This window comes from Apteryx mantelli, chromosome Z (genome assembly GCF_036417845.1).
Source record: "Apteryx mantelli isolate bAptMan1 chromosome Z, bAptMan1.hap1, whole genome shotgun sequence".
In the NCBI taxonomy this organism is placed as follows: Eukaryota; Metazoa; Chordata; class Aves; order Apterygiformes; family Apterygidae; genus Apteryx; species Apteryx mantelli.
The window spans coordinates 9,819,746-9,842,202 of record NC_090020.1 but is presented as its reverse complement, the minus strand read 5'-3'; the positions used below and the strand labels follow the sequence as shown (position 1 = coordinate 9,842,202).

Genomic DNA, 22,457 nt, shown 5'->3' with positions numbered 1-22,457 from the left:
AGAGAAACAAAGTATGCAGATGTGGTGGAGTATCTGCACAAAGTGCAAGGGGAGTGAATAAGTACCACAGCAATGATATCACAGGAACTGAGGAACACCATGAACAAGAGAAGGAATGATCAATAAGTACAGTTAATGTTGCTCAGAACATCTTGGGAATCCATGCCCTTCCACCCAACCCCCTGGTGACGTTGCCTTATTTAATAAATACTTGTGTGCAGCAAGCCATTTTGTGAGCCACACCAGTGACGCTCAGTCAAGGAGCAGACCACTTCTGGAACGAAACTGGGAAGCTGGCAAGAACTGGACTTTTGCCCCAGGGCCCAGGGAGGTTTTTATTAAAAAAAAAAACAAAAAACAAAAAACCGCCCCAAAATTGATTTTCAGCTGTGCCGCCAGATCAGATATCTGAGTCGCATCAAGATCATCATGCCTAAGCAAGCCACAAAGCATGCAGGCCAATTGAGACAGCTCTCCTCACCATCACTGGCGTCAGGGCATGGGGAGTTTGGTCCAGACTTGAGCTTGGGCATGCCCAGCTGCTGACTTGGAGCTGACATCAGCCAGCTCCAGCTTGACCTAATTAAACTGCACTGTCTCAGAGAATTCAAAACCCTTCATAGATAGCACGAAGGCTCAAAGTCACTGCGAAAAACTACCTGTGCAAGCCCCATCAGAGACACCTCTCTCCTTCTAGATACTGATCCACACTTTACCCAAACAGCTGGATGCAAGTATTAACCTGCTTCCAGGTTTGCTCTAAGGAGGTCTCTGCAGCTCAGCTACCAAAGCTCTGCTGATTTTTTTTAAGACACAAAGATCCCATGTTTAACTCTTCCTCTCTTTGCCTAACCCTGGCTGGACATTGCAGCATGTCCGCATTTGACGAAGATGATGAAATCCCCTGTGCAGACCAGGCATGTGGAAGGAGAGACAGCCCAGACTGTAAGCTAACAGCAAGGTGGCTTGCTTTCTTTTCTGCCCAAATAATTCAAGACAGGCATGATGCAGGGGAATGAAGGAGGAGAAGGACAGCTATTCACAGGCGTGTAAAGCAGGAGATCTGCACCTCAGAAATAAGCCCACAGGGAAGCTGCCACCTCCTGCTTCCTTGTTACAAGTTCATCTTCCCTATCACAGGACTCCCTGATCCAGCAGAGGCCACAGCAGCATCCTCCCTGCGAAGTTCCCTGGTCTCACAGTAATACATTTGGAGGGGCCAAAATTTACCTGGTAGAGAGGAGAAGGTAGCATACTGCAATAGAGAAACAGTTCCTAGGAGGTTACCTTGCTGTGCTACTCACATCAACTCCGTGCTAGAAAGAAAGACACAATTCGATAATAGCACGTGTGCCCAAGAGATTTTGAGAGCAGTTTATCGATCATGTCGCTCAAACAGTGGGCATCACAGTGTGGGCTTCTTGCAGACTTCTTTGCGGGAGAGAGAGAAGAGATTCGAAGAGGTACCTAAGAAATCAGTCTGCTCCATGACTACCTCTACTGTTCATAAAGCTCTTCACACAGCTGTCTGGGGACCCCATTCCTGCCATGGATTAATTAATTGGCCTTGTGCCTTCCAGGTGTCTGCAAACTGTAGGAGCAGTTTAGGGGATCCACCACTCAGGTTAATCAGAGAGTAAAGCTAGAGGGACCTGATGCGCTGCCTATCTCAGGCCATTGCATGTCACCTAATCACCCCATATCTAGTCCAGCAGCTTTTTGGTTTAAGCAAATTCTCAAGAAAGACATCCAGCAGCCCTGATGTGAGGACACCAAGACGGAGCAGCCCTTTTTCTAGATGTTTGCTACATTTTCTGCTAGAAATGAAATCTGTGCTTCATGTCCAGCTTCTTCTTTTTTTTTTTTTTTTATTTCAGCTCCGAGCCACAGATGGCTTTGATGCCCTTTCCACAAAAGTAGAGAGCCCTTTAGCATCCAAAGCACATTACTGCAGAGTCTGTCAATACTTGCTATTCTTCCCACTAGAAACAGAGCTCACCTCACTCTGTGACAGGAGGCCACTTTTGCACATGCTCATTACCTCTTAGACTTACTATAAGCAAACTCTCTGAGGATGCCCTCTGCCTTGGCACCACTGCAGCCACGCCGGCCATGTGTTATTCCGAGCACAGCTCCTTCCCCAGGCTCTCTCTGCCATCAGCAGGCTCATGCACCTTATGCTACCAGGTGTCCAAAAGGAGTACAGCAACAATCACCACCTTTGCCCAGAGAAAGATAACAGTAGGTAGAAGCCTTGATCAGACTAGATTTGTTCCTACTGAATGGCCTTCGCTGCTGCGATGTTCACAAGCATTATCCAAGAAAAAGATCTGTATTAACAGTCAGTTATTTCTTTATTTTAGGTAGAAGGTTACAGGATTGGGTTTCCACCCCGATGATGTTTTGCCAGGGGTCACTCTAGTTCTTCATCTTCTCTCTTTCAATTTCTCTTTACGTGCAACTTGTCAGACTTCAGTAAGCCAACGCTGATGAATCCCTCCACTGCAAGGCCAGGAACTCCAATGTGCAGAAGCACCAGAACTGAGGCGACTCCCATGGCATAGGGCTAGGAGACACCATCAAAAGAAAATTTTTACATAACCACAGATTGGCTGAGGTTGGAAGGCAATCCAAGGCTCTTCCAGAGATTGCCTAGTCCAAACGCCATGCTCCAAGCAGAGGCAGCACGAGCAGGTTGCCCAGGGCTGTGCCCAGTTGGATTTTGAATATCTCCAGGGATGGAGACCACAGAACCTCTCTGGACAACCTGTTTCAGTGTTTGATCACACCTACGATAAAAAAGCTTTCTTTTCCCTACGTTTAAATGGAATTTCTTGTGTTTTGATTCATGCCCATTGTCTCTTGTCACAAGCATCACTGAGAAGAGCCTTGTTCCATCTTCTTTATATTCCCCATCAGGTATTTATACACATGAATAAGTTCCCCCCTAGCCTTCTCTTCGCCAGGCTGAACAGTCCCAGCTCTTTCAGCCTCTCCTCATATGACAGATGCTCCAGCCTCTTCACCATTTTCATGGCCTGTCACTGTGCTTGCTCTGCTATGTCCGTATCTCTCCTGCACTGAGGAGACCAGCACTGGACACAGTACTCCAGATACGGCCTCACCAGTGCTGAGTAGAGGAGAAGGATCACCTCCCTTGACCTGCCGGCAATGCTCTGCCTAATGCAGCCCAGGATGCCATAGACCTTCTTTGCCATGACTGCACATTGCTGGTGCATATTCAACTTGTTTTCCCACCAGGACTCCCAGGGGGGCCCCCAGCAAGTACTGGTGCATGGGGTGATTTCTCCCCAGGTGCAGGACTCTGCACTTCCCTTTGCTGAACCGCATGAGGTTCCTCTCTGCCCATCTCTCCAGCCAGCTGAGGTCCCTCTGAACGGCAGCACAGCCCTCTGGCGTACCAGCCACTCCTCTGGGTTTTGTGCCATCTGCAAATATGCTGAGGGTGCCCTCCGTCCCATCATCCAGATCACTGATTAAGACGTTAAACAGTATTGCCTCTAGTATCAGCCCCTGGGGGACACCACTAGTGACTGGCCTCCAGCTGGGCTTTGTGCTGCTGCTCACAACCCTCTGAGCTTGGGAGTTAGCCAGTTTTCATTCCACCTCACCACTGTCCATACTTCATCTCTTTGTCAATGAGGATGTTACGGCAGACACTGTCAAAAGCCTTACTAAAGTTAAGAGAAACAGCATCCACTCCTCTTCCCTGAATTTTTAATGAGATATAGTTTTTTTTTTCCTGCTGATTCAAAGCTAATTCAGCAATAAGGGGGGCACTGGCTGAAGCTGTGGGTCATAAGAGGCTCTCTGCTCCTCAGGGGCCTGCATCAAGCAAGCATTGCTTGCTAATGCCCACCAGCAGTTATTTGCAGGTAAAGACTCTCTCACAACAGACCTAGGCAGGTAAGTCTGGCATTGCTTTTGGGAGACTGACTTGGCAACCTTAAAAATTGGCTTCCAACTTCCAGCCTCGTTTAAAATTTCATATCAGGCACCAGGGAGCTCACAGTGCCAGGGACTGAGGTAGAGATTTCTGTGGCTGGGGGGTTGGCAGCAGTAATGCTTATCCTGTCGCTGCTCCCGAGAGGCCTCGGCTTCCCCATCACCAGCAAACACTCCACTTAGCACTCAGAGATGTAATGTCACAAAGCACTAGCACAGGCACTAGAGGGATAAAAAGCAGGAATCTCTCCGGAGTATGAAACACTAAGCATTTTAAGATTGAAAGAAGTTTATAAAAACACAGTTTTGACCTGTTGCCCTTCTCCATTCCTGCTCCAGAGCCACTGCAATGGGGATATAGCAGCCTGATTAGACAAGCGAAGCCTTTGCAACACCAACAGCCGCCCCGGCAATTTGCCAGGAGACCACAAAGGCTCCACCGCTTCTGAACCTACGCAATTTTGTAAACAAAACCAAAGAGCACACAAACATATGGCAACGAGCACCAGCTCAGCAGGCTCAGAACAGATCAGCTGGGCTATGTTAACAGTTGCAGATACAAGAGGTCACCAAGTAACAGGACCACGCTGCAGAAGGGAGAAGTGAAGAAGGGGTGGAGGACCGGGTGCAAACATCTCGTGCTGGGTTACTTCAGCTCGCAAGGTTTATCGGGGCAAGGGGCCCGGTTACAGCACGGCTGGAGCACACAGCGCAAAGTCAGCTGCCCGGGGTACACAGCAAAGGGTTGTGCCCAAATCTCCCCCGTCAGCCCCCTGGGGTGGATGGTTTACTGCACATCGTCAGCGATGGTACCAGCTGCAGCGGCGACCTGAAGAGCCTGGCAAAGGGCACGTTTTGATAGTAAAAGCTGAGGTAGACTGTTTCAAAGGGAGGTTAAAGGTGAACACGACAGGAGTGCTAAGGATGAGGCATGGTGCAGGTGGTCATCCTTTCCCTGAAGCACAGCAACGTGACATGGTGCAGGGAGAGAGAGGGCAGCGCGTTGGCTCGGAGCATGGGCCCTCTTTCCAAAGGAAAATGTGATGTGATCTTCACCGGTCTCCTTCCCACACAAGGACCTTGCAAGGGAGGCAGGGGGTTACATACTAAAATTATAACAGAGGATCTAAATAATTTCCTAGCAGGGAAGTTTGCCAGAGCTGGTGGAGTAGAGAAACTGTGGCCAGGGCTTGTCTTCAAAGAGAGTGAAAATGTTGGAGCAGCTCTGTTACATCTGCTTCTCTGGTTCTCCATGACCATATAATATATTATTCAAAGGCATAAAAGGCCCATGAAGATGACATGTTGGTATAACTCACCAAAATAAATAAAAATACCCTCCCTCCTTGCTAACTAGGCACCGTCATACTCGACAGCCACAAAGATCCCTCCAGCATCAGGAACACTGAAGGGAACACTAATTAAAGACATTTATAAACTGAATGATATTACTAATTTTAAAAGGCGTCGCTGCTGTGGTGGAGAGCAGCCTGCCCCAGGCTTGCAGGGTTCGCTGAGCGCATCAGGGGACCGGGGAAGGAGGAACTGGTTGTTACAGTTTGTGTGGCTTGTCAAAAGCTATTCATCTCACCACTGTTAGAAGAGTCCCAGGGTCACTGTGAAAAGCTCTGCTCACGTGTTACAAAAAAGTCACACACAAGACTCTAGGAGCTGCAGCGCATAAGAAAAAAAAAAAAAAAGAAAAAAGCTTTGTTCCAAAGTAATAATAATACAAAGTGCAGATTCCTTGGCAGGGACAACTCAGGGAGTACACACTCGTGCTGGCAGGATGAATTTGGCCTCAGCGAACATGCAGCCTCTGAGCCTCACCCCGTTTGGTGCAGCTCTTAGGTAGAGCCCGGGTAGTCACAGCCCAGAGCATCTGCACCTGCACCCATTTTGGGGACAAACCCTTGCTTCCTGAACATGCACGGAGAAGGGCTCCAGGTACTAACAGGACCTGTCAGTGATGCTAGGTAAACACAGGGTATGTTCAGGTAATGACACCAGCTCCGGCTCCGTGGCAGCTGGTTTCTGGAAGCAGCAAATAAGAGCCCTCTGGCCGCTTTCCAAGAAGGTGCCCTTTGGCTTCAGAGCCTGGTCTCCCTGCACCATCAGCAGGAGGGTTCCCGGTTGAGTCCAGTTTTTCTGTGTGACTGACGCACGACAGAAAAGCTCTGTCAGCACCCCTATGGGCAGAATTAGAGATCCTTACTTTTCAGGAAACCGGTTTCAAGTTAAAAAGACATTCAGAGACATTTTTTCAAGCAAACAAACAACATGGACTGTGTGACCATCTGAATGACAGATGTTAACCATCTTTCTTTTCCCTTAGTCTCTCAGCAGGGTGAAGGCCAGAGACGCTTGTACAGAGATCTGCTGAGAAACTACAGTCGTCTTGAACGACCTGTGGTGAACGACTCCCAACCTCTGGTAGTTGAGCTTCAGCTTTCTTTGCTGCAGATAATTGATGTGGTAAGTCCCTGGCAGTTCCACTCTCTATTGCACCCATTCGGCGTAACAAATCTCATCTCTGGTGTAAAGACCACGCGTTTCCTCTTGGCCAGACTATCAGAGAGAAAAGCAGACTGGATTTAGCCAAGCATCCTCCCTAAGCGCTAGAGTACGTGCTTTGACACTTTGGAGGAGTCAATATCCTTCTAAACTCAAAGCCATCTCTGATACAACATGAGCTGCAAGCAGATTAATTATGTAGTTTTTCCATTCATTTTAAACAGAAGAAAACCCCCAAACCATTTCAATAAATTAGAAGCTATGTGTTACTACAAATTAGTAATGGCATGTTATTCCTAGAACCGTCCAGGATGCAATAACTGGAGACTGCGGGCAGTCTTCAGAGCTACCAGCACTGCATTTGCACCTTTTCATTAGACATTACAATAGTGCTGTCCTCTTCATCCATCACACCTTTACCATGCACTGCGGTTGAAGGAGCCTGCCCTGAGATGAGGTTAGGAATCACAAGAGCGTGCACAGAGCAAAATCTGGAGGCACACCCTGACGATTGTCTTGACTGATGCCTCTGCAACATGCTTTTGCAGAACTGATGATCTGACCCAGGGAAAATTTTAACACAGTGATCCAAGCCAGGATCCCCTTTTCATCACAAAGAGGATTTTATATGACAACTCATTATCTTTAATGGCATTTCATTCATATACATGCAAAAACCAATCCAGAAGAACAGGTTTGGCCACCTTTAGCTGTCAATACAACAAACTGCTGAACATCTCTTTCTCCATCTTACCATTCCTGCAATCAGTGGCGTAGGCTCTTTTCCCATGCAGTCTCACTGCCAAGGAGGGAAGAAGGAAGAGGGAGAATAACTTTCAAACTTTTGGACAGCTTCAACCCCATTTGACAGAGGACCCAAAGTTTTAAATTTCCTACAATCTTTCTGAAAGTCTGTAGGAGACCAGATGCTCTCCCCAGAGGGGAAAGCTGGCCCCTAAAAATGAAGCTCCCTAGCACTGGGTAGAGATGCCACGTGAGCACGAGTGGCAGGACCAGCTAGTTGTGGTTCTCCTGGCAGCAGGCAACAGCCACTCAGGCAGGACAAGAAGCTTTCTGCTTTGAAATATTAGATATCGCATGGAGCTGGAAGAGAGAAGAGTTCAGCAGTCCCAACCGAAGTCCCTCACATTCATGGCAGGAGCTCACAGTCCTCGACTTGAATGAAAGAACAAAGAAACCCCCCAGCCAATTTTAGGTAAATTTCACTGGGTCATTCCAGGGTTAGCAGAGGCTAATCTTAAATCTCAGCTCAAAAGGTCTTCCTCCAAACTCACTGTGGCATTTTCCTTTTTTGCTGTTATCTTCATGCAATAATTGAGGGCTGGAGTAGTGTGGAGGGCTTTTTACCATTAGAAACGGGACTATGCATTTTCAAAGTCAGTTAGGAGGAGGAAAGAGCTACATAAAACCCACTTTGGGGGGATGCTATGCTGGATCTACAGCTGGGTTTTCATGTTCCCGCATGAAATATTTCCTTTCAACAGACAGCATTTTTTAAGCTCTTTACTTCCTTTACGTCACGGTTGTCCGTTCCAAAGAATTAGATTTATCTTCTCCCTTTTGATGATTCAGAGTAGGAAACAGGTCATCTAAATGGACATATGCACCTGCAACAATGCTTTGCTCCCCTCCACCTCTGCACACACCACGGATGCTAGAAGTTCATCAGCTCAAAGCGGTAATGACTCGTTCCAGACTCATGGTCTTGCATACTGCGGTCATGGTGTCTTTAAAAGCCAGCTGGAGTAACCTGGGGTGTATATCTTACACTACGTAAAAAAAGGTGCTTCTCTCCTCAGGGCAGTGACAGAAAATCCTTTGTATATGGGCTAAACTACAGCTTCCTCCTTCATGCCATACAATAGTAGTTTAATAAGGAGCCCATACCAGGGACACTTCCAGTCCAGCACAGGTTGTTCAGCATCACCTGAGCTATATGGGCACATTTACAGGGGAAGTGTAGTGTCCTGGACAGCTATCTGGTCTGGTGTGGGACATATTTTAGTTTGAGGCTAACTGAAGGACGCGTTCCTCTCTCTGCACAGGGTGTTGCACGGGCTCTTTCTCCTTGTTGCCATCCCAGCAGGTGCACCATGCACCACCTCCAGCAGTGGAAATGTTGTTCAGGACATTCGAGCCAGCGCTGCTGGCAGTCAGTAATCTCTATTAGCTGACAGACGGGGAGGGAAACCAGACGGACAAATTTTCAGACAGACACAGATCTGAGGCAGGAGCAGCAGCCTGTGGGCTAAGTGTAGGTTGGGCAGAACTTTTCTGAATTTAACTTTATCAGAAGCAGGAACAAACAGAGTTATGATGAGGGTAATGGTTCAAAGTGGAAACAAACTGCTATTGCCTGTCTAAGGAGGCACCTTCTCCAGATCCTACCTGTGTTCCCCAGCACTGCAGGAAGTCATGCAACTGGGGAATATTTCCTGGTGGTGCCAAGGAGAGCGTTACCTTGCAGCACCACAACAGCACAGGGTGCTGGGCAAGGTCCCAACCTTATGGGACTTCACGCACCATGCTCCCTGGGGAAGGAAAAAAGAATGCCACACTGAGGGGAATATGGATATTAAGGTCTAAAGAAGACATGATATTGTACAACGTTACTGCTGGACTCACGGGAATGTTTTACAAGTACTCACCATGACAGGTGTGAAAAAGTGAGGCCTGGACTATTTCCCTGTGAGAGGAACCAATATAAAGAAGAAAAACGTAAAGAAAAAAAGCAGTCCCTGCTTGCACAGAGGGACTCACTCTTTTCTCTTCACACAAACAGTCACTCTTTACTCTTGCCAAAGTCTGAAATCACATCTACCGTACACAAATCTAGGACAGGCTCCATGAAGTGGCTCCATGAAGTCTGTTTCCTAAGCATACTGTCTCATAACCTAATCAACTCTGAATTCATCTTCTGCAGCCAACCAGCTGAAAACAGCATTTATGACAATCCAGATTCCTTTTGCTGCACAGAGAGGGAAGGTACCTCTGAGGTCCCTGTAGTTTGCTGAATAGCAATATCTAGTGACATTACCTAAAATTCCACCTCCTCTTCTCCCCTCCATTCAAAGCAAATTTCCAAGCATGGCTTCCTTAGGTTACGTTTCCTGCTGGCACCTGCCTGTATTGGCCTGCATGGGATCCTTTTTTGCTTTTTAGTGCTCAAAGCCAGCCATCACACTCAAAACTTTGAGGAACAAGTTCTCTGCTTGTCAGATAGACCCTAGGCAAAAAGGGTAGATGAATGGTAGGTGTCATTAGAGGTAGAATTGTTTCCAAAATTGTCTTAATTCACAACTAGAGCCAAGACAGAGCTCTCACTTCCAGTAAGCTCAGGGAACAAATGAGCAGAAGGGGGGCCAGTATGACCAGCTCTGCCAGAACTCCCGTTTCCAATTCCTGCTAGATACCATGCTCCAGCTCTTGCTGGAGAGGTATGTTTTAGCCAAAGCGTGTGACAGTGTGAGACACTTGCATCCCATTGAATAGCCTTCATTGCTACAAGAACTCCTGCCAGGTCACAGAAGTGCAGAGGTGTGCTTTTTCCCCCCCATGCCTTAAGAAAGTATCTAGACAACGATCCTCCTTTTAAACCCCAGCGGCATATGGGAGCAGACACACAGAGAGCAGAAATGGCTTGTGGCAGTCACCCCACAGCAGGGCTCAGCGCAGTTTGCCTTGTCCTCTAAGCATAGGTCAGCTTTGTCTGGAGCTGTCTCACGCGTACACTGTTGCTGGGGGCCGTTTTTGCCTAAGGTTTGTGCCCTGCCCCTTCCTTGCCTGAGCAGGGATTTGCCTGGTGGTCCCTCCCAGAGAGCCCCATTGAGCCCTGATGGCCCCAGCAAGTGTGCAGCGCCTCCAAGAGCACCAGGAATGGGACTCCTGTTCTTGCTTTGAGAGCCGAGCCAGGCCATCAGGCTGGAGTAGTCAAGAAACGAGGCATGACAGCAGGCCATTTTTCCTTGGCTCAGTGTGATAGCAGCCTGCTAGGTAGCAACCATTCGTCGTCATGAATGATGGCTTGTTTGCTCCTCCTGACATTTGTAGGGGAGCTTATCCGAATTGGTTTATATCCCTTATGTAGAATCACTAATGAGGAATTAAAAAAAAATACAGTTTTCATTTTCCAGCTTTCTTTCTTTTAGGGATATTATTCACTGTTACCTTTGGGTCAGTGCCTCAATAGACACCGCAACAACAGTCTTACTGCCCTTGATTCTCCGCAGGAGAAAGTTTGACTAGTTTTCAAGGCCACAAGTCTCCCCAAACTGCAAGCTTAAATCTACAAAGAGAAAAAAAAAACAACCAGCCAACCTACAGAAGAGTATCAAGAATAAAACCCCAGCCTGACTGTGAGTGTATCGCATGTTTTTAAAGACCCCTCTAAATAAAGAGTCTAATTTTAAGAAGATGGCTGCACCATGCTGCAGAGATAATAAATTCCTGAAAAGCCCTTTCCAAAAGCAAACACGTGGCTGAGGTTTCCAGTAATTGCTGCACTGTCAGTGTTGCAGAGACCATACTCTGACAAGCATGCTCGTCAGCCTGGTGCCCTCAGTGCTTGCAGAGTTCAGGGACGAGGGCAACGCCATCTCTGCCCAGCAGAGGTGGTGGCTCCAGGGCTTGCTGTGAGCCCAAGCACAGGTGACATCCCCCGCACCTCTGGCAGCCGGCCCTTCACCCACGGCACCTCGGCACAAGCTGTGGCTGCCGGTGTCAAGAACCGCTCAGCCAGGCAGCGAATTCGGGCACAGGGTACCTTGGTGCCACCAGCGGCAGGAGCACCTCTGGTGCGGGAGCTGGACCTGCTCAGGGGTGGGAAATCTCCAAGGCTGAAAAGTGGGGTGGGCAGAAGGGAGAGCTGAGGGCACAACTGGGAGAGGAAGAGAGAAGTATTGGCCTGACAAAATCATAGCAAAAAGGGGGCTGAGAGAGGCGACAGGCATCAGCAGGCGTCCAAGCGGATGCAAAGAAAAGGATTCTGCAGGTGAAGAGGGGACTGCACAGAGCTTATTGCAACCCAGAAAGCCCCTGAGCAACCTGAAACTGATCCAGGAAACAGGAACCCGCCTGCAGAGACACCGCGGGTGAGGGGAGATTCATTCATAAACCCTTTCTATTTCTGTCCTCTCTCAGCTGGTCTCTTTGAGTTCTCTTTGGAAAGATTTATTCCAGTTTATATTCTATTGAGACCTGCTTCTTTGAGCTTGAAAGTCCTTTTGGTCTATTTTGCTCATGAGACGGAGGAGGCGTGGGCAGAGCCACCCCAGAAGTCAGGTTGTGCATCTCCCCTTGCACGGCTCAGTCCCGTAGCGCTCTTCTCCTTCCTGCTCACCTCCCACCCCGCTGTACCCCAGCGGGTGCCGGGCTGCCCAGGTACCTAACACACCATAGTTGTTCAGGCGCTTTTGTGGGAATTTCCTCCTGTTTCAGAGGGAATCACAACTACAAAAAGGGACTGCAAGTCCCCAGTGGGAAGCCACAAGAATACCAGGGGGAAAAAAAAAACAAAAACCAGCCACCCACAGTAGGTCATTTTGCACTTCCAGAAGCCAAAAAAACCCATTATTTTACTGTAGCAACAACCCCAAGGCAAATGCTATATCTGGAAAATTCAGCGTGCGCTGTTTTGCTTTGATTACACAGTGGGTAACATGATTGCACATCCTACTGACACTGGGATTATCCCAGATGTGATCACATGCTTGCAAACAATCCCATTTAAACTGCAGAATTTGTCTCTGTGGTGCGTCAAAGCTCTTGAAAGGTTTGGAAAGCGGCAAGACAAACTCACGGAAGAGTTGACTGGGACAATGCAGAGCAAAGATTCGATCTATCTCCTGAAAACCAAGTCTTTGCATTGCCGTACGGGGAATCCAGCAAAAAAGATCTGCGCGTACTTGCCCTAAGCACGCAGGTGCGGTCATTACTGTTTTAAGCAGACTACAAGGTTAGCTGGTCTGACCCAGTGCAGCAGCCTTTATCTTCTCTACCAAGAACTTACCAAACTGCTGGGTTCAAGCTTTAGCTCACACTGTTTCTCCCTAAATCGGAAGCTACAGCTCAGCCTTGCAGGGTTTTTTTTCTTTCTTTTCTTTTTCTAAGGAAGCGATTATTGGGGGGACCATTTTTCACAGCAGGCAGCTCTCTTCGTCAGAGGCGCCTCACTTTGCCCGCTGGGCTTCCCAGGCGACGTGCTGCTCGGTTAGCAGGACCCTCGACCCCAGCCCGGGAGAGCTGGCGAGCAGCAGCCTCTCGGCTGGAGCTTGCACGATTTGAACGAAATTTGCCAACGCCGAGGGCTGCCGGTCGGCAGGCTCTGTGCTGTGGGCTATGGGCCTGCCCTCTCCTCGAAGGCGAGCTTAAGAGAGAGGTGAAAAAGCAGGGGGAAGCGCAGGCCAGACGCGTGGTGCACACAGCCCCGGTAGCCCCAGACCACCCAGACCATCGCTGAGAAAAGAGAGAGGTAGAGGGAGAGCGAGATGGAGAAGGGTCCTGTTAAATTCAGCTGACTTTGGAAAGAAACCCGGCCTGTTCATCGGAAAATGGGTTTATTCGTTACGGAAAACATTAATACAGAGCAGGCACTGGGATCTCTTTTCAAAGTGTGGCTGCAGCTGAGAGCTACTGTACCGCTGCTGGGTATGTTTACGTACAACATTCACCCTCAAAACGATCCTGTTCCCTAGCACACGGGTGTTTTAGGGATGGTATGGCATGTGAATTGAATGACCAAAAATTTCAAGGGTTAAATTTTTGGCTCTAATTCTCCGTTCCGTTCCTAAACTGGCTTTACAGCAGCTAGGTCATCCTCCCCGCCGCCCCCTCGCCCCTGTGTCCTCACGTGTCCAGATCTCTGCACTGGACATCATGCAGCAAGCCCATGTCAACACACAAGTGATTCGGAGAAACAAATATAAATATGCCAGTACACACATGCAGCCGTTCACGTATTATTCCCAATATAGCATCACTATTCACTAGATTAAACCATAATCCTTATAGTACATCCTGTACAAATCTTTTCTGGATTGATAACTTCCAAAACGTAAGCTTGACTGCTTAAGATTGAAATACACAAAGCATGTGAAAGAGACATAATAATGCGAGGATTATTCTTACAGTTATTCTATATTTTATGTATTTTTAAAGTATTGATGAGTGACAGGGAGATAAAACGACTCTTTCAGCCCCTCTGGATTAAGAGGATCTTTCATCCCACCCCCACCCTCCATGGATGCCCCTGCATTTATTTGTGGGTTTACTGAATAGCCTTGGAAGGTATGTTTGCTCTGTTCCTCCTGGTATGGAACCGCCTCTACCAAAACACGTTTCTCTTTCCAGAAAGCTTTTCTCCACCAGGCATTGCGGTCTTATCCTGCTATAAAGCAAGAGCAAATTCGCTGAGACCAGAGCAATGAAACTGATGCAAACCGAGATGGGAACTGAGATGGGAATCAGGCTGAATATCATTACATATTCTGAAAATCAGTAATTAGTGATCACTAGAAATAGTTATTAAAATTTCAAGCAGAAAAATTACAGAAAGGTTGACAGACCAGTAGATTCATCAAAGTTAAATCCCAAACTCTCTCTCCCTCTCATAAAGTTCGCTTACTGTGACCGATTTGGAACTCTGGGAAAAAAAATTTAAACCAATTGGTCCCTTCATTAGCATGGAAGCAGCTTGAAAAATGGGAATGCTGGCGCTGACTGAGTCATGAATTATTATTTTGGCTGCCTTCCAAGTGTCAGTGTTATCAAATTTCAGACCCCCTAATAGCTACAATGTCTCAAAGAAAAGGTCACTGGAATTTTTAAATTTGTATGAAAATATATTTTTCCATTGCTGAATTCACTGAATGGTTTGTGTCGCCTAGAATATCCTGACTCAAAGCACTGGAGTCTAGCAAAGTCACAAAAAATTGGGAAGGACATCCTCACAGTGGGAAATGTCACGGGGTCCTGACAGCACACAGTGGCACCAGCCCTGGTGGTGGTATATAGATCCACATCTTCTCGGTGGTACCAACAGAGCATTGCGCAGGGATTCAGGAGGTGGCCGTGCCTTCCCTCCCTCCTTCCACAACGGGTTTTCTCTCGGCATTGGGGCAAGCAAGAGCATTGCCTTGGCAAAGAAAGGAGGTGCCCAGCCATGCATGCACACGGGGCAGCAAGGCGCATGTCCTTAAGCTGCTTCTGGTGAAGCTCTCTGTCCCCAGCACCCCAAAAACCTTCTAGGGTGGCTGAGGGTCCTTGCCCTGGCAAAGCCAAGCTGATGAGAAGTGAGCCTAATCCCGTGATCCCTGGCTGTCTGATGTTCTCAGGATGCCTGAAGGAATTTGAGAGGTGTTAATAATGCAAGTGATATGCACATACCAATCTGACTCAGTGTCGGTGAAGAGAGGAGGACTAACAAACGCGGTGTTAAAGAACCTTGGAAAGCTGAGGAGAACAAGGAAAAGTCACTTCTACTGGCTCTTTTAGAATGAAAGGCCTATGAATAACTCTGTTCAGGCTGATCACAGGCTTTAAAAGCTCACTGGAGTTTTGGGACAGGCCTATATCACACTACTTTGCTGTGCTGTCATAACAGTACATAAATGCAAGAAGAAAAAGCAAACCAATTGCAAGTAGACCAGGAGTTTGTCTTTGACAAGAACTCAGGGCTGACCTATTCAGGACCTTTCTTTGCCTTCCTCCTGGTGCTTTGCCTGTGATTTTGAATGCTGAGAAAAGCAATGAATAATGAATAACTTGGAATAACGATTTGAGTCTAGTCTTCTTTGTTGAAACACCTGCCAATTGTGCTCAAAACACATGGATGGCTATTTCAGGATGAGACCTTCACCCTGGAGATTATGCAAACCACCTACATGCTATGTGCAGATGACTTGTGACTTTATAGAGGACTGAGTGATTTTGGACTGTGACATAACACCCCTTCCCCAAGGGTGCACGCCAATTCACCCAGGCAGTCGATTAGAGAGCAGCACTGGGCTGGAAAGCCTTGCGAGCCCTCTGCCCCAGCTTGTGAGGTTTCCTAAAGAAACTTACGTGAAGCAGCTGAACAATCTGGTGGCTTCACAGCTCTCCCCAGGACCCTGTACTGGTTTGGGGAGGAGGGATCCACTGAATTTGTGGGTCTCTCATGAAGGGCTGGAGGCCCAACAGACTCACAGCCAATGCTGGAGACTGTAACGTGATGTACTTCATATCAGTCTTGATCTGCAGGCACTGCTGAGCAGCTGCACCCCGGAAAAAGCCTGAGGATCCTGAGACGGGCACCCGCAGCCCTGTGCTGTAGCTGACGGTCATGTCACGTGTGCAGGGAGGAAGCAAGTCTGCGTGACGTGGCCTTTTTCACAACAGTACCAGTGAAGACTGGGAAGAGCAGGAGATAAGGGAGACGAGGCAAAAATCTGCAGGCTTGGCAGGCTCTGCGCTGTGACCCAGTGCAGAGGCCAAAGGCAGGTTGTGCTGTGTGAATGTGGATCACCCTTAGGTGAAAAGCACTTATGAGAAATTGCCTACAGCCCTTCATAGCAGAAAAAGCCCAAAGCAACAAAATGCGAAAAGTGGGAAGGAGTTGGTGTTCAGCCATGAGCTCTTAACTAGACCCCTTAACTTGACCAAACCAGCCCCTCCACATCTCTGTCCTGATGGGTACAGAAATACTCCACAGATATCAGTGGATGTTTGCTTATCCTTTTTTATGTCTGTATCTTTACCAGTCCCTTTGCCTGCTCTCTAGGCTATCCCCTCTGATTCCCTTTTTCCTCCTGAAGGTGCTTTGTTAACGGTAGTGAGATGAAATGCTTTAACATCAGGTATCTCTTCAAAGTTGATGTTGCTATGGAAGCATGCATTCCAACTTTTTAGACTCTTTCAGGCAGCAAAGCCGTAAACATAAGAGTATTCATATTTAATGAGACCCCTGAAATATAAAGGCTGTCCAGCCATGCTGACTAACTGTTACCAGGGCAACCCAGGTTTTTCTGAAGATCTCTGGTTTTGTGGAACTTCAACCACACGATGCATTAAAGCTGAGTCGTCCCTAAATATTTAAGTCCTTTGGGTCAGGGGAATGTTTTAGTTGCTCAGCTCCAGGCTGTGGCCAGATGGGTGCTTCAGCAAAGGAAAGGACTGCATGATGCAGACACAGACTGATTCTGCAAGTATTTCAAAGCCTCACCCATTGCTTTTGATTTCCTTGAGCAAAATCCAGTGCAGAGACTAGTGTCTCTGCCAGCAAATCTTCCCGAGAGAAAACCTCCAGGTCAATGCAACCTCTCTCTTGTACAGCAGAAACCTTGAGATATCCCTTCTATATGTTCAGGCACATTGGTAGGGTAAAAAAACAAATAAACAGAAAAGCAAAACGGAGTAACCACAGATGGCCTTTGGTGACCTATGATAGTCATCTGTCCAGTCTGGGACTTTTCAGCTGAATATCTTCCAATAAGTTGGTGACTAAGTCAGCTTCCAAGGCTATAGCTCTGCAAGAGGGCAAGGATTAATGATGTCGGTCAGTCACCTGTTCACAGGTCCCTTGTTACCGCTACGACACGTTACCATATGATGTGACTACTGAACCAGCAAGGGCTTTGTTTCTTTTTGTCCGTGTATTATGGACCCAGATATTTATGTGGCCAAGGGCAGTCGTATTTTATCTGGATGGTGGTGCAAGCAAGGGGAGAGTCCACTGGCAGAGCCTGGTGCAAAAGGAAGGTGGACCTGCGCACACTGTAAGCTTTGGACTGACAGTAGGGAAAATAGAACAAAACAAAAATATTCACATGTTCCAGCATGTGCACTGGCTTCTCAGCTGGAACAAGCCGGAGTAAGTTTCTTGCTCTCCATGGGTCAAGGGTGGCTGTAGGAATAGGCAGATGTCCAGGGCAGAGGATTAACTGGGGTGAGGATGGAGACAGAAAGGGGAGAAGGTGACCAAGATAAGGAAAGGAAGGATTTAGAGGACAACCGTTGCACTCGCTACTGACAACAGCACTAGCTTTTCCAGCTTTTGTAAATACCAGCAGCAAACTGATTCGTTTGGGCTGAACATTTACAGCCCGAGGGAACTGCCAGGGGAGTGCTGGGAAAGCGGCTCCGGGGAGCTTGTTGTCTCCAGTCTCCAGCCTCAGCTGGGATCCTGGCGGGGACGGCTGCATGCTGCAGTGAGGGGAGGGGTTGGAGAGGGCCTGCCCGACGCCGAGGGAAGATCATCCTGAAGCAAAGTGCGACAGAGAACTGGTAACAAAACACACAGTGCTGCGATTATTCAAGCTTTCTCCTGGGAAGAAAGGTATCCTGATGACTGACCTTAAATCCCTCCATATGAACCCAGGACACACAACGAGGGAACCTCCTCCAGTGCTTCCCAAGCTGGAAAATTAGCTTTTATCTAGGCAAAGCAGTACTTTTATCTAGGCAACCAGTGACTTCTTGGGACTGGGTGAGGCAGATCTGCTCTCAGGGTTGTCTGGAAGTACTTCTGTAAGAGACAAATACAGCCCACTAAGCTGCCCACATCATGCCCAGGTGTCTCAGAGATGCTGATGGCCCACAGCTCCTGATAAAGAGAGCAAGAACTGTGATTCCTCTGCAGCTCTGAAAAGGACAGGCAACCAGCCCCTTCCTTCCAGACCAAACCATTTCTTTACAGGATGCAAAGCTATATGGCTCAGTAAATCACCAAACCTCCAGAAATGAGAAGCTCCATAAGCACATGAGCCCTTAGAAGGCCCTTGCACTAGAAGGCAACGGATTTCCTTCTCTGTGAATCTCATATTTACTATCTTTAGCTATGCTAAAGGTCTTTAGCGCAGACCACAGACTTGGGAGAGTACAGTATAAAGTGTGCTTTGCTCTTCCTGCAAATCAGGCACTCCGGGCAAACTCAAATCCTTCACGGGAAAACTTTCTGTTTCACCTTCACCACCAATAGGAAGGACCCAGCAGGCTGCATCTGTGCTGTCATCTGTGTGTTGATTGGTGCTGAATATAGAAATAACATTTTCTGGGCCTTGCTGTCCGTAAAGCCAACTCCCTTTGAAAGCTCAGCAGCCTGCAGGCAGGAATGAGAATAGACTCTGGATAGCCATGAAAGCAGCCTGAAGTGACATTTCTTTCCCCGCAAGGCTGAGAAGATGTAAGAAGCCCAAAGCCCTGCTTAGACTTCGTGTTCTTGCTGACTGCTGTTATTAAAAGGAAGGCAGAAAGACCACGTAGGGCATGGCTACACTGCAGATAAACCTGTGGCAACCCTAATAGAAAAGTTCACCTTCGACTGCAAAACGTACCTAAGAAGCAGGACAAACATGGTGGGACTGAGCACAATAGTGCTGTGACAAGGAGCCAAATAGTACCAAAGACAATGTGTTTAAGCTACCTGAAATATCCATATGCTCTGCAGTGACTGATGAATTGTTTGCAGTGAAAGCTGATTATCAGGGTCATTAGTTTCTGAGTCTGAGCAAGGAGCTCCTAGAAGTATAATGGGTGAGCAGTTTAGGGCAATAGACTGTTTTGTGAACTACAGAAGACAGTCTTAGGTGTTTTTATTTGCAGGCATGGAATCTGTCAAGTATAAAATGCTTATGTGGGGTAAAAAAGGGGTTTTCCTTGGAAAACAGAGCCATGAGTAAAAGGCTGCTGACCAGAGGCCTCTCCACATGCAGGAAAGCCGTGAGCCTTCCAGGTGTACATTGCACTTTAATGGATCCCCCAGAGACTCTCAGGTAGCCAAAGAAAAGGGAAAGGTCCCCTCCTCCCCTTCCCCATGAGGTGCAGTGAAGCTGGGGAGAATCCTTCCTTTTGCAGACCTCAGAGAGAGGAAAGACCTAAGTGTCACAGCTCCTCTTTTGGGTCACCTGCGGCTCCAGCAAGCCAGGGAGCTACCTGGGAGGGAGCATGCCACAGACAAGCTTCATGCTCGTTCAGCAGTACCAATGATCCAGCGTCCTCCTTGTCAGGGAACTGGTAATTAAGAGGCTTCCCCAGACAGCTCTGCTTCATCCATTAGCCTTGGAGTCTGCAGTCATGCAGTGGTTTCTGCATGGCATGCACAAGAAGTAAACCCACAGGCCTCACAAAAGAAAACACTCATCCAGTGAAGGAGCTGAGTGAGAAATAAGGCAGTCTGCTTTTGAGCAGCTCACATCTTCCCTGGTGATTAATGGGTAGCTGCTTTGCCTATCTGCTGTGGGGGTAGCGCTGGAGGGGGAGAGAGAGGGGAGACCATGAATGCAGCTTGAGGTGGCTAGACCGACAATTTTTCCAAAATGAATAAAGCAGTTCTGGCTTCACTCCTTCTGTTAACCAGCAAATACTGCAAAAAGTAATATAATTAAAGGTCAGACCAATCCAAAAGCCCAGACTACTTCAGGGATGTAGTTTATCTTGTGCTTGTGGAGGCTAGGCTTTTTGGATGTTGAGCACTAATGAAGAGTACAGGCGGCATGGACTCTAGGGGAGCAGGACAGATGGTGGTGTAACATACAGCTTTGCATACAGGACTCTGGCAACCACATGTACACTTATTTTTTACATGTCTCCAGTAAGCTCAGTCAGCCTCTGCAAGCTCCAGAGTATCAGAAAGAGCCTCTGGAGCTCTTTGACTGTCTCTAGACTCTCAGATCCAGTCACCTACTGGGTCAAGGAAATGTCAGCCAGCTCTAGGAAGACCCCGCCAAAAATGGAGGCATGCCTTGAGCTGGGGCCAACAGGAATGGAGCCCACAGATACAACAGGCAGGCTGGTGTCCAAGCTCAAGTGGGTGCTCTAAGCACCCAGTAGCAGCAAACAGAGCTTGCTGGAGATACTACTGATCAAGAGCTAGTCTGGCAGTTGACTGAGACTTTGATAGCCCTACCTACCTGCAGGACTTGACAGATGCCTCTGAATATGACCGCAGAGCGCTTACATGCCCAGGGTGCTCTGTAGAGTTTAAATACCTGCCAGTCTTCAATGCAGTGTCTGCCACCTCAGACACTGCAGAGGACCAGATGTTCCTAAGAGCAAACACATACAGACTCAGAGGACTAGGGCAGCTAGGAACCAGCATGACAGGACGATCACCATATACCTCTGGAAAGTAACTTCATCAGGTGAAAGCCTGGACCCAAGGAAGTCAGAAGAGATCTTCCTAAGAAATTCTATAGGCCATTCATGTCTCGGTGAAGCTCTCTGCCTGACAGTTCTTCCTGTACTCCTGTTATGAGTGCTAGCTACTGCATCCGATTGGTGACTCCACTTGCGTGCACTGACATATTTTTGCATTGAAGCCTGAGGTTTGATTGCTGCAGCTCACAGTGTTTGCCACAGAGTTTCACAGCAGCTTTGTCTGGTGCTAAAACATAACTCTCTGCTTCAGTGATCTCTGCATCTTGCCTGTAATGAAACTAACCCCTCTGTTCTCCGCATGAGCTCTGTGTTTGATGCTTCTCTTTGGCTGCAGGAGAATGGGAAGAAAACAATGGAACATAAAGATTGTCTCTAATTAAAAAATAGTAGGTTTCAGGGGGCAAGAAGGTAGTTTATTCCAACGTATCGGTAGGAAGGGGAGTCAAGCCAGCGTGCAATGGGGTAGTGGTCTGAGGACCGCAGGTAGAAGGTATATGCCTTTGCTGTGGACAAGTGATTTCCTGCCTTAGCGGTGCCTTCCAGCAAGTGCCCAAGAGAGCTGAGCTGAGGTAGAGGTGGAAACTGCCTCTTTTTGGGCCTTTTAGCCAAGAATCCGGTTTTCCCAGAGTGTGGCTGCATTGACCAGGCCTGCCCCTAGCTGCGGCATCAGGCCCAAGCATGAGGATCCACTTCTGCCCAGACTGCATTTCTCTCTGGAGAGGGAAGTGGATCTCACCACATTAATCACATTGTCCCACCACAGTAGCTGGGCAAGGCTGCTGTTTCCGTCTCTGCTGCTGTGGTCACTCTCCACCTGCAGGCTGACGGCAACACAGCCAGGCCCCACAGCCATCCCCGCATCTTCCCCCAAACTGCTCTGAGACCGACGAGGTGAGGGCTTCTTCATTTCTGGCACCAGTCAGAGCCACTTCGCTGTAGCCTCCACATGCTGGTGTCTGAACCTTCAAAGCTCCTGCTCTGTACAGAGCCAAGGCGTCTACATGAGCTCCCATCAGACAGTGTTTGCAGTCTGCTGCCATATACTAGCTTTTGCCCAAGACCAGCCTTTCCTTTTCAGCATGAGCTAAGTTACATAATGCCGAGACTCTAAAGGAACAGCACCTTCAGCATCCTTTCACTATTGTTTTGCAGCGGTAGCCAAGACAGTGGAAACGCTCTCCTATTACTGTATGCTGCATAGTACTGGAAATCATCTTGTTTTGCCCATCTAATGAAAAAGAAAATCTTGTGCATTTGGTAAGGAGTCTCCAGCAAAATAACAGCCATTATCTATTATTTTCACTTCTGATGTTGCTCAGTTACAACAAATGCAGGAGGTTTGTAAGATTTAAGGATCAAAGAGAGCGATAATTGTCTGGGTCATGTGGCACAATTCAGTGATTTTGCGCTGACCTCACAGTCTACTCAATAGAGTTTGCATGCATTTTCTCCAAGAATCAGGGTTTTGAAGGGAACAGAGCTGTGATGCGTCCACCTGTGATTAAACTGTATTTTGAGGCTCATCTCTTTTTCTCTTCTCTCCCCTTCTCCCTTTTGTTTAAAGGATGAGAAGAATCAGGTGTTGATCACAAATGCTTGGCTGCAGATGGTGAGTAACCCGTGTCAATAAAGAGCAAAAAACCTCCTTAACAGTAAGTCTGCCGCTGGCCCTGTGTGGTTACAAGTATGGTCTACTCTTGTGGGGGCATGAACTGATCTCCTGAGCGACTTATGCTCTGTAAAGACGTTAACTCAGGAGCAAAAAGCTTGTGGGAGACTTGAATGACTGAGCTAATTCTGCTATGACATTAGCAGCCAAACATTGC

General features: G+C 47.9%; 1 protein-coding gene across 1 annotated transcript in view; it reads left to right on the top strand.

Moving 5' to 3' along the window:
- The first annotated feature begins 1,384 nt into the window (after window positions 1–1,384).
- Window positions 1,385–22,457, top strand: part of LOC136995361 (neuronal acetylcholine receptor subunit alpha-7-like) — a 57,224-nt gene continuing 36,151 nt past the window's right edge. The window contains exons 1-3 of the mRNA XM_067315984.1: window positions 1,385–1,463; window positions 6,302–6,441; window positions 22,196–22,240. Coding sequence (XP_067172085.1) covers window positions 1,385–1,463; window positions 6,302–6,441; window positions 22,196–22,240 — 264 coding nt within the window. The remainder of the gene's footprint in view (window positions 1,464–6,301; window positions 6,442–22,195; window positions 22,241–22,457) is intronic.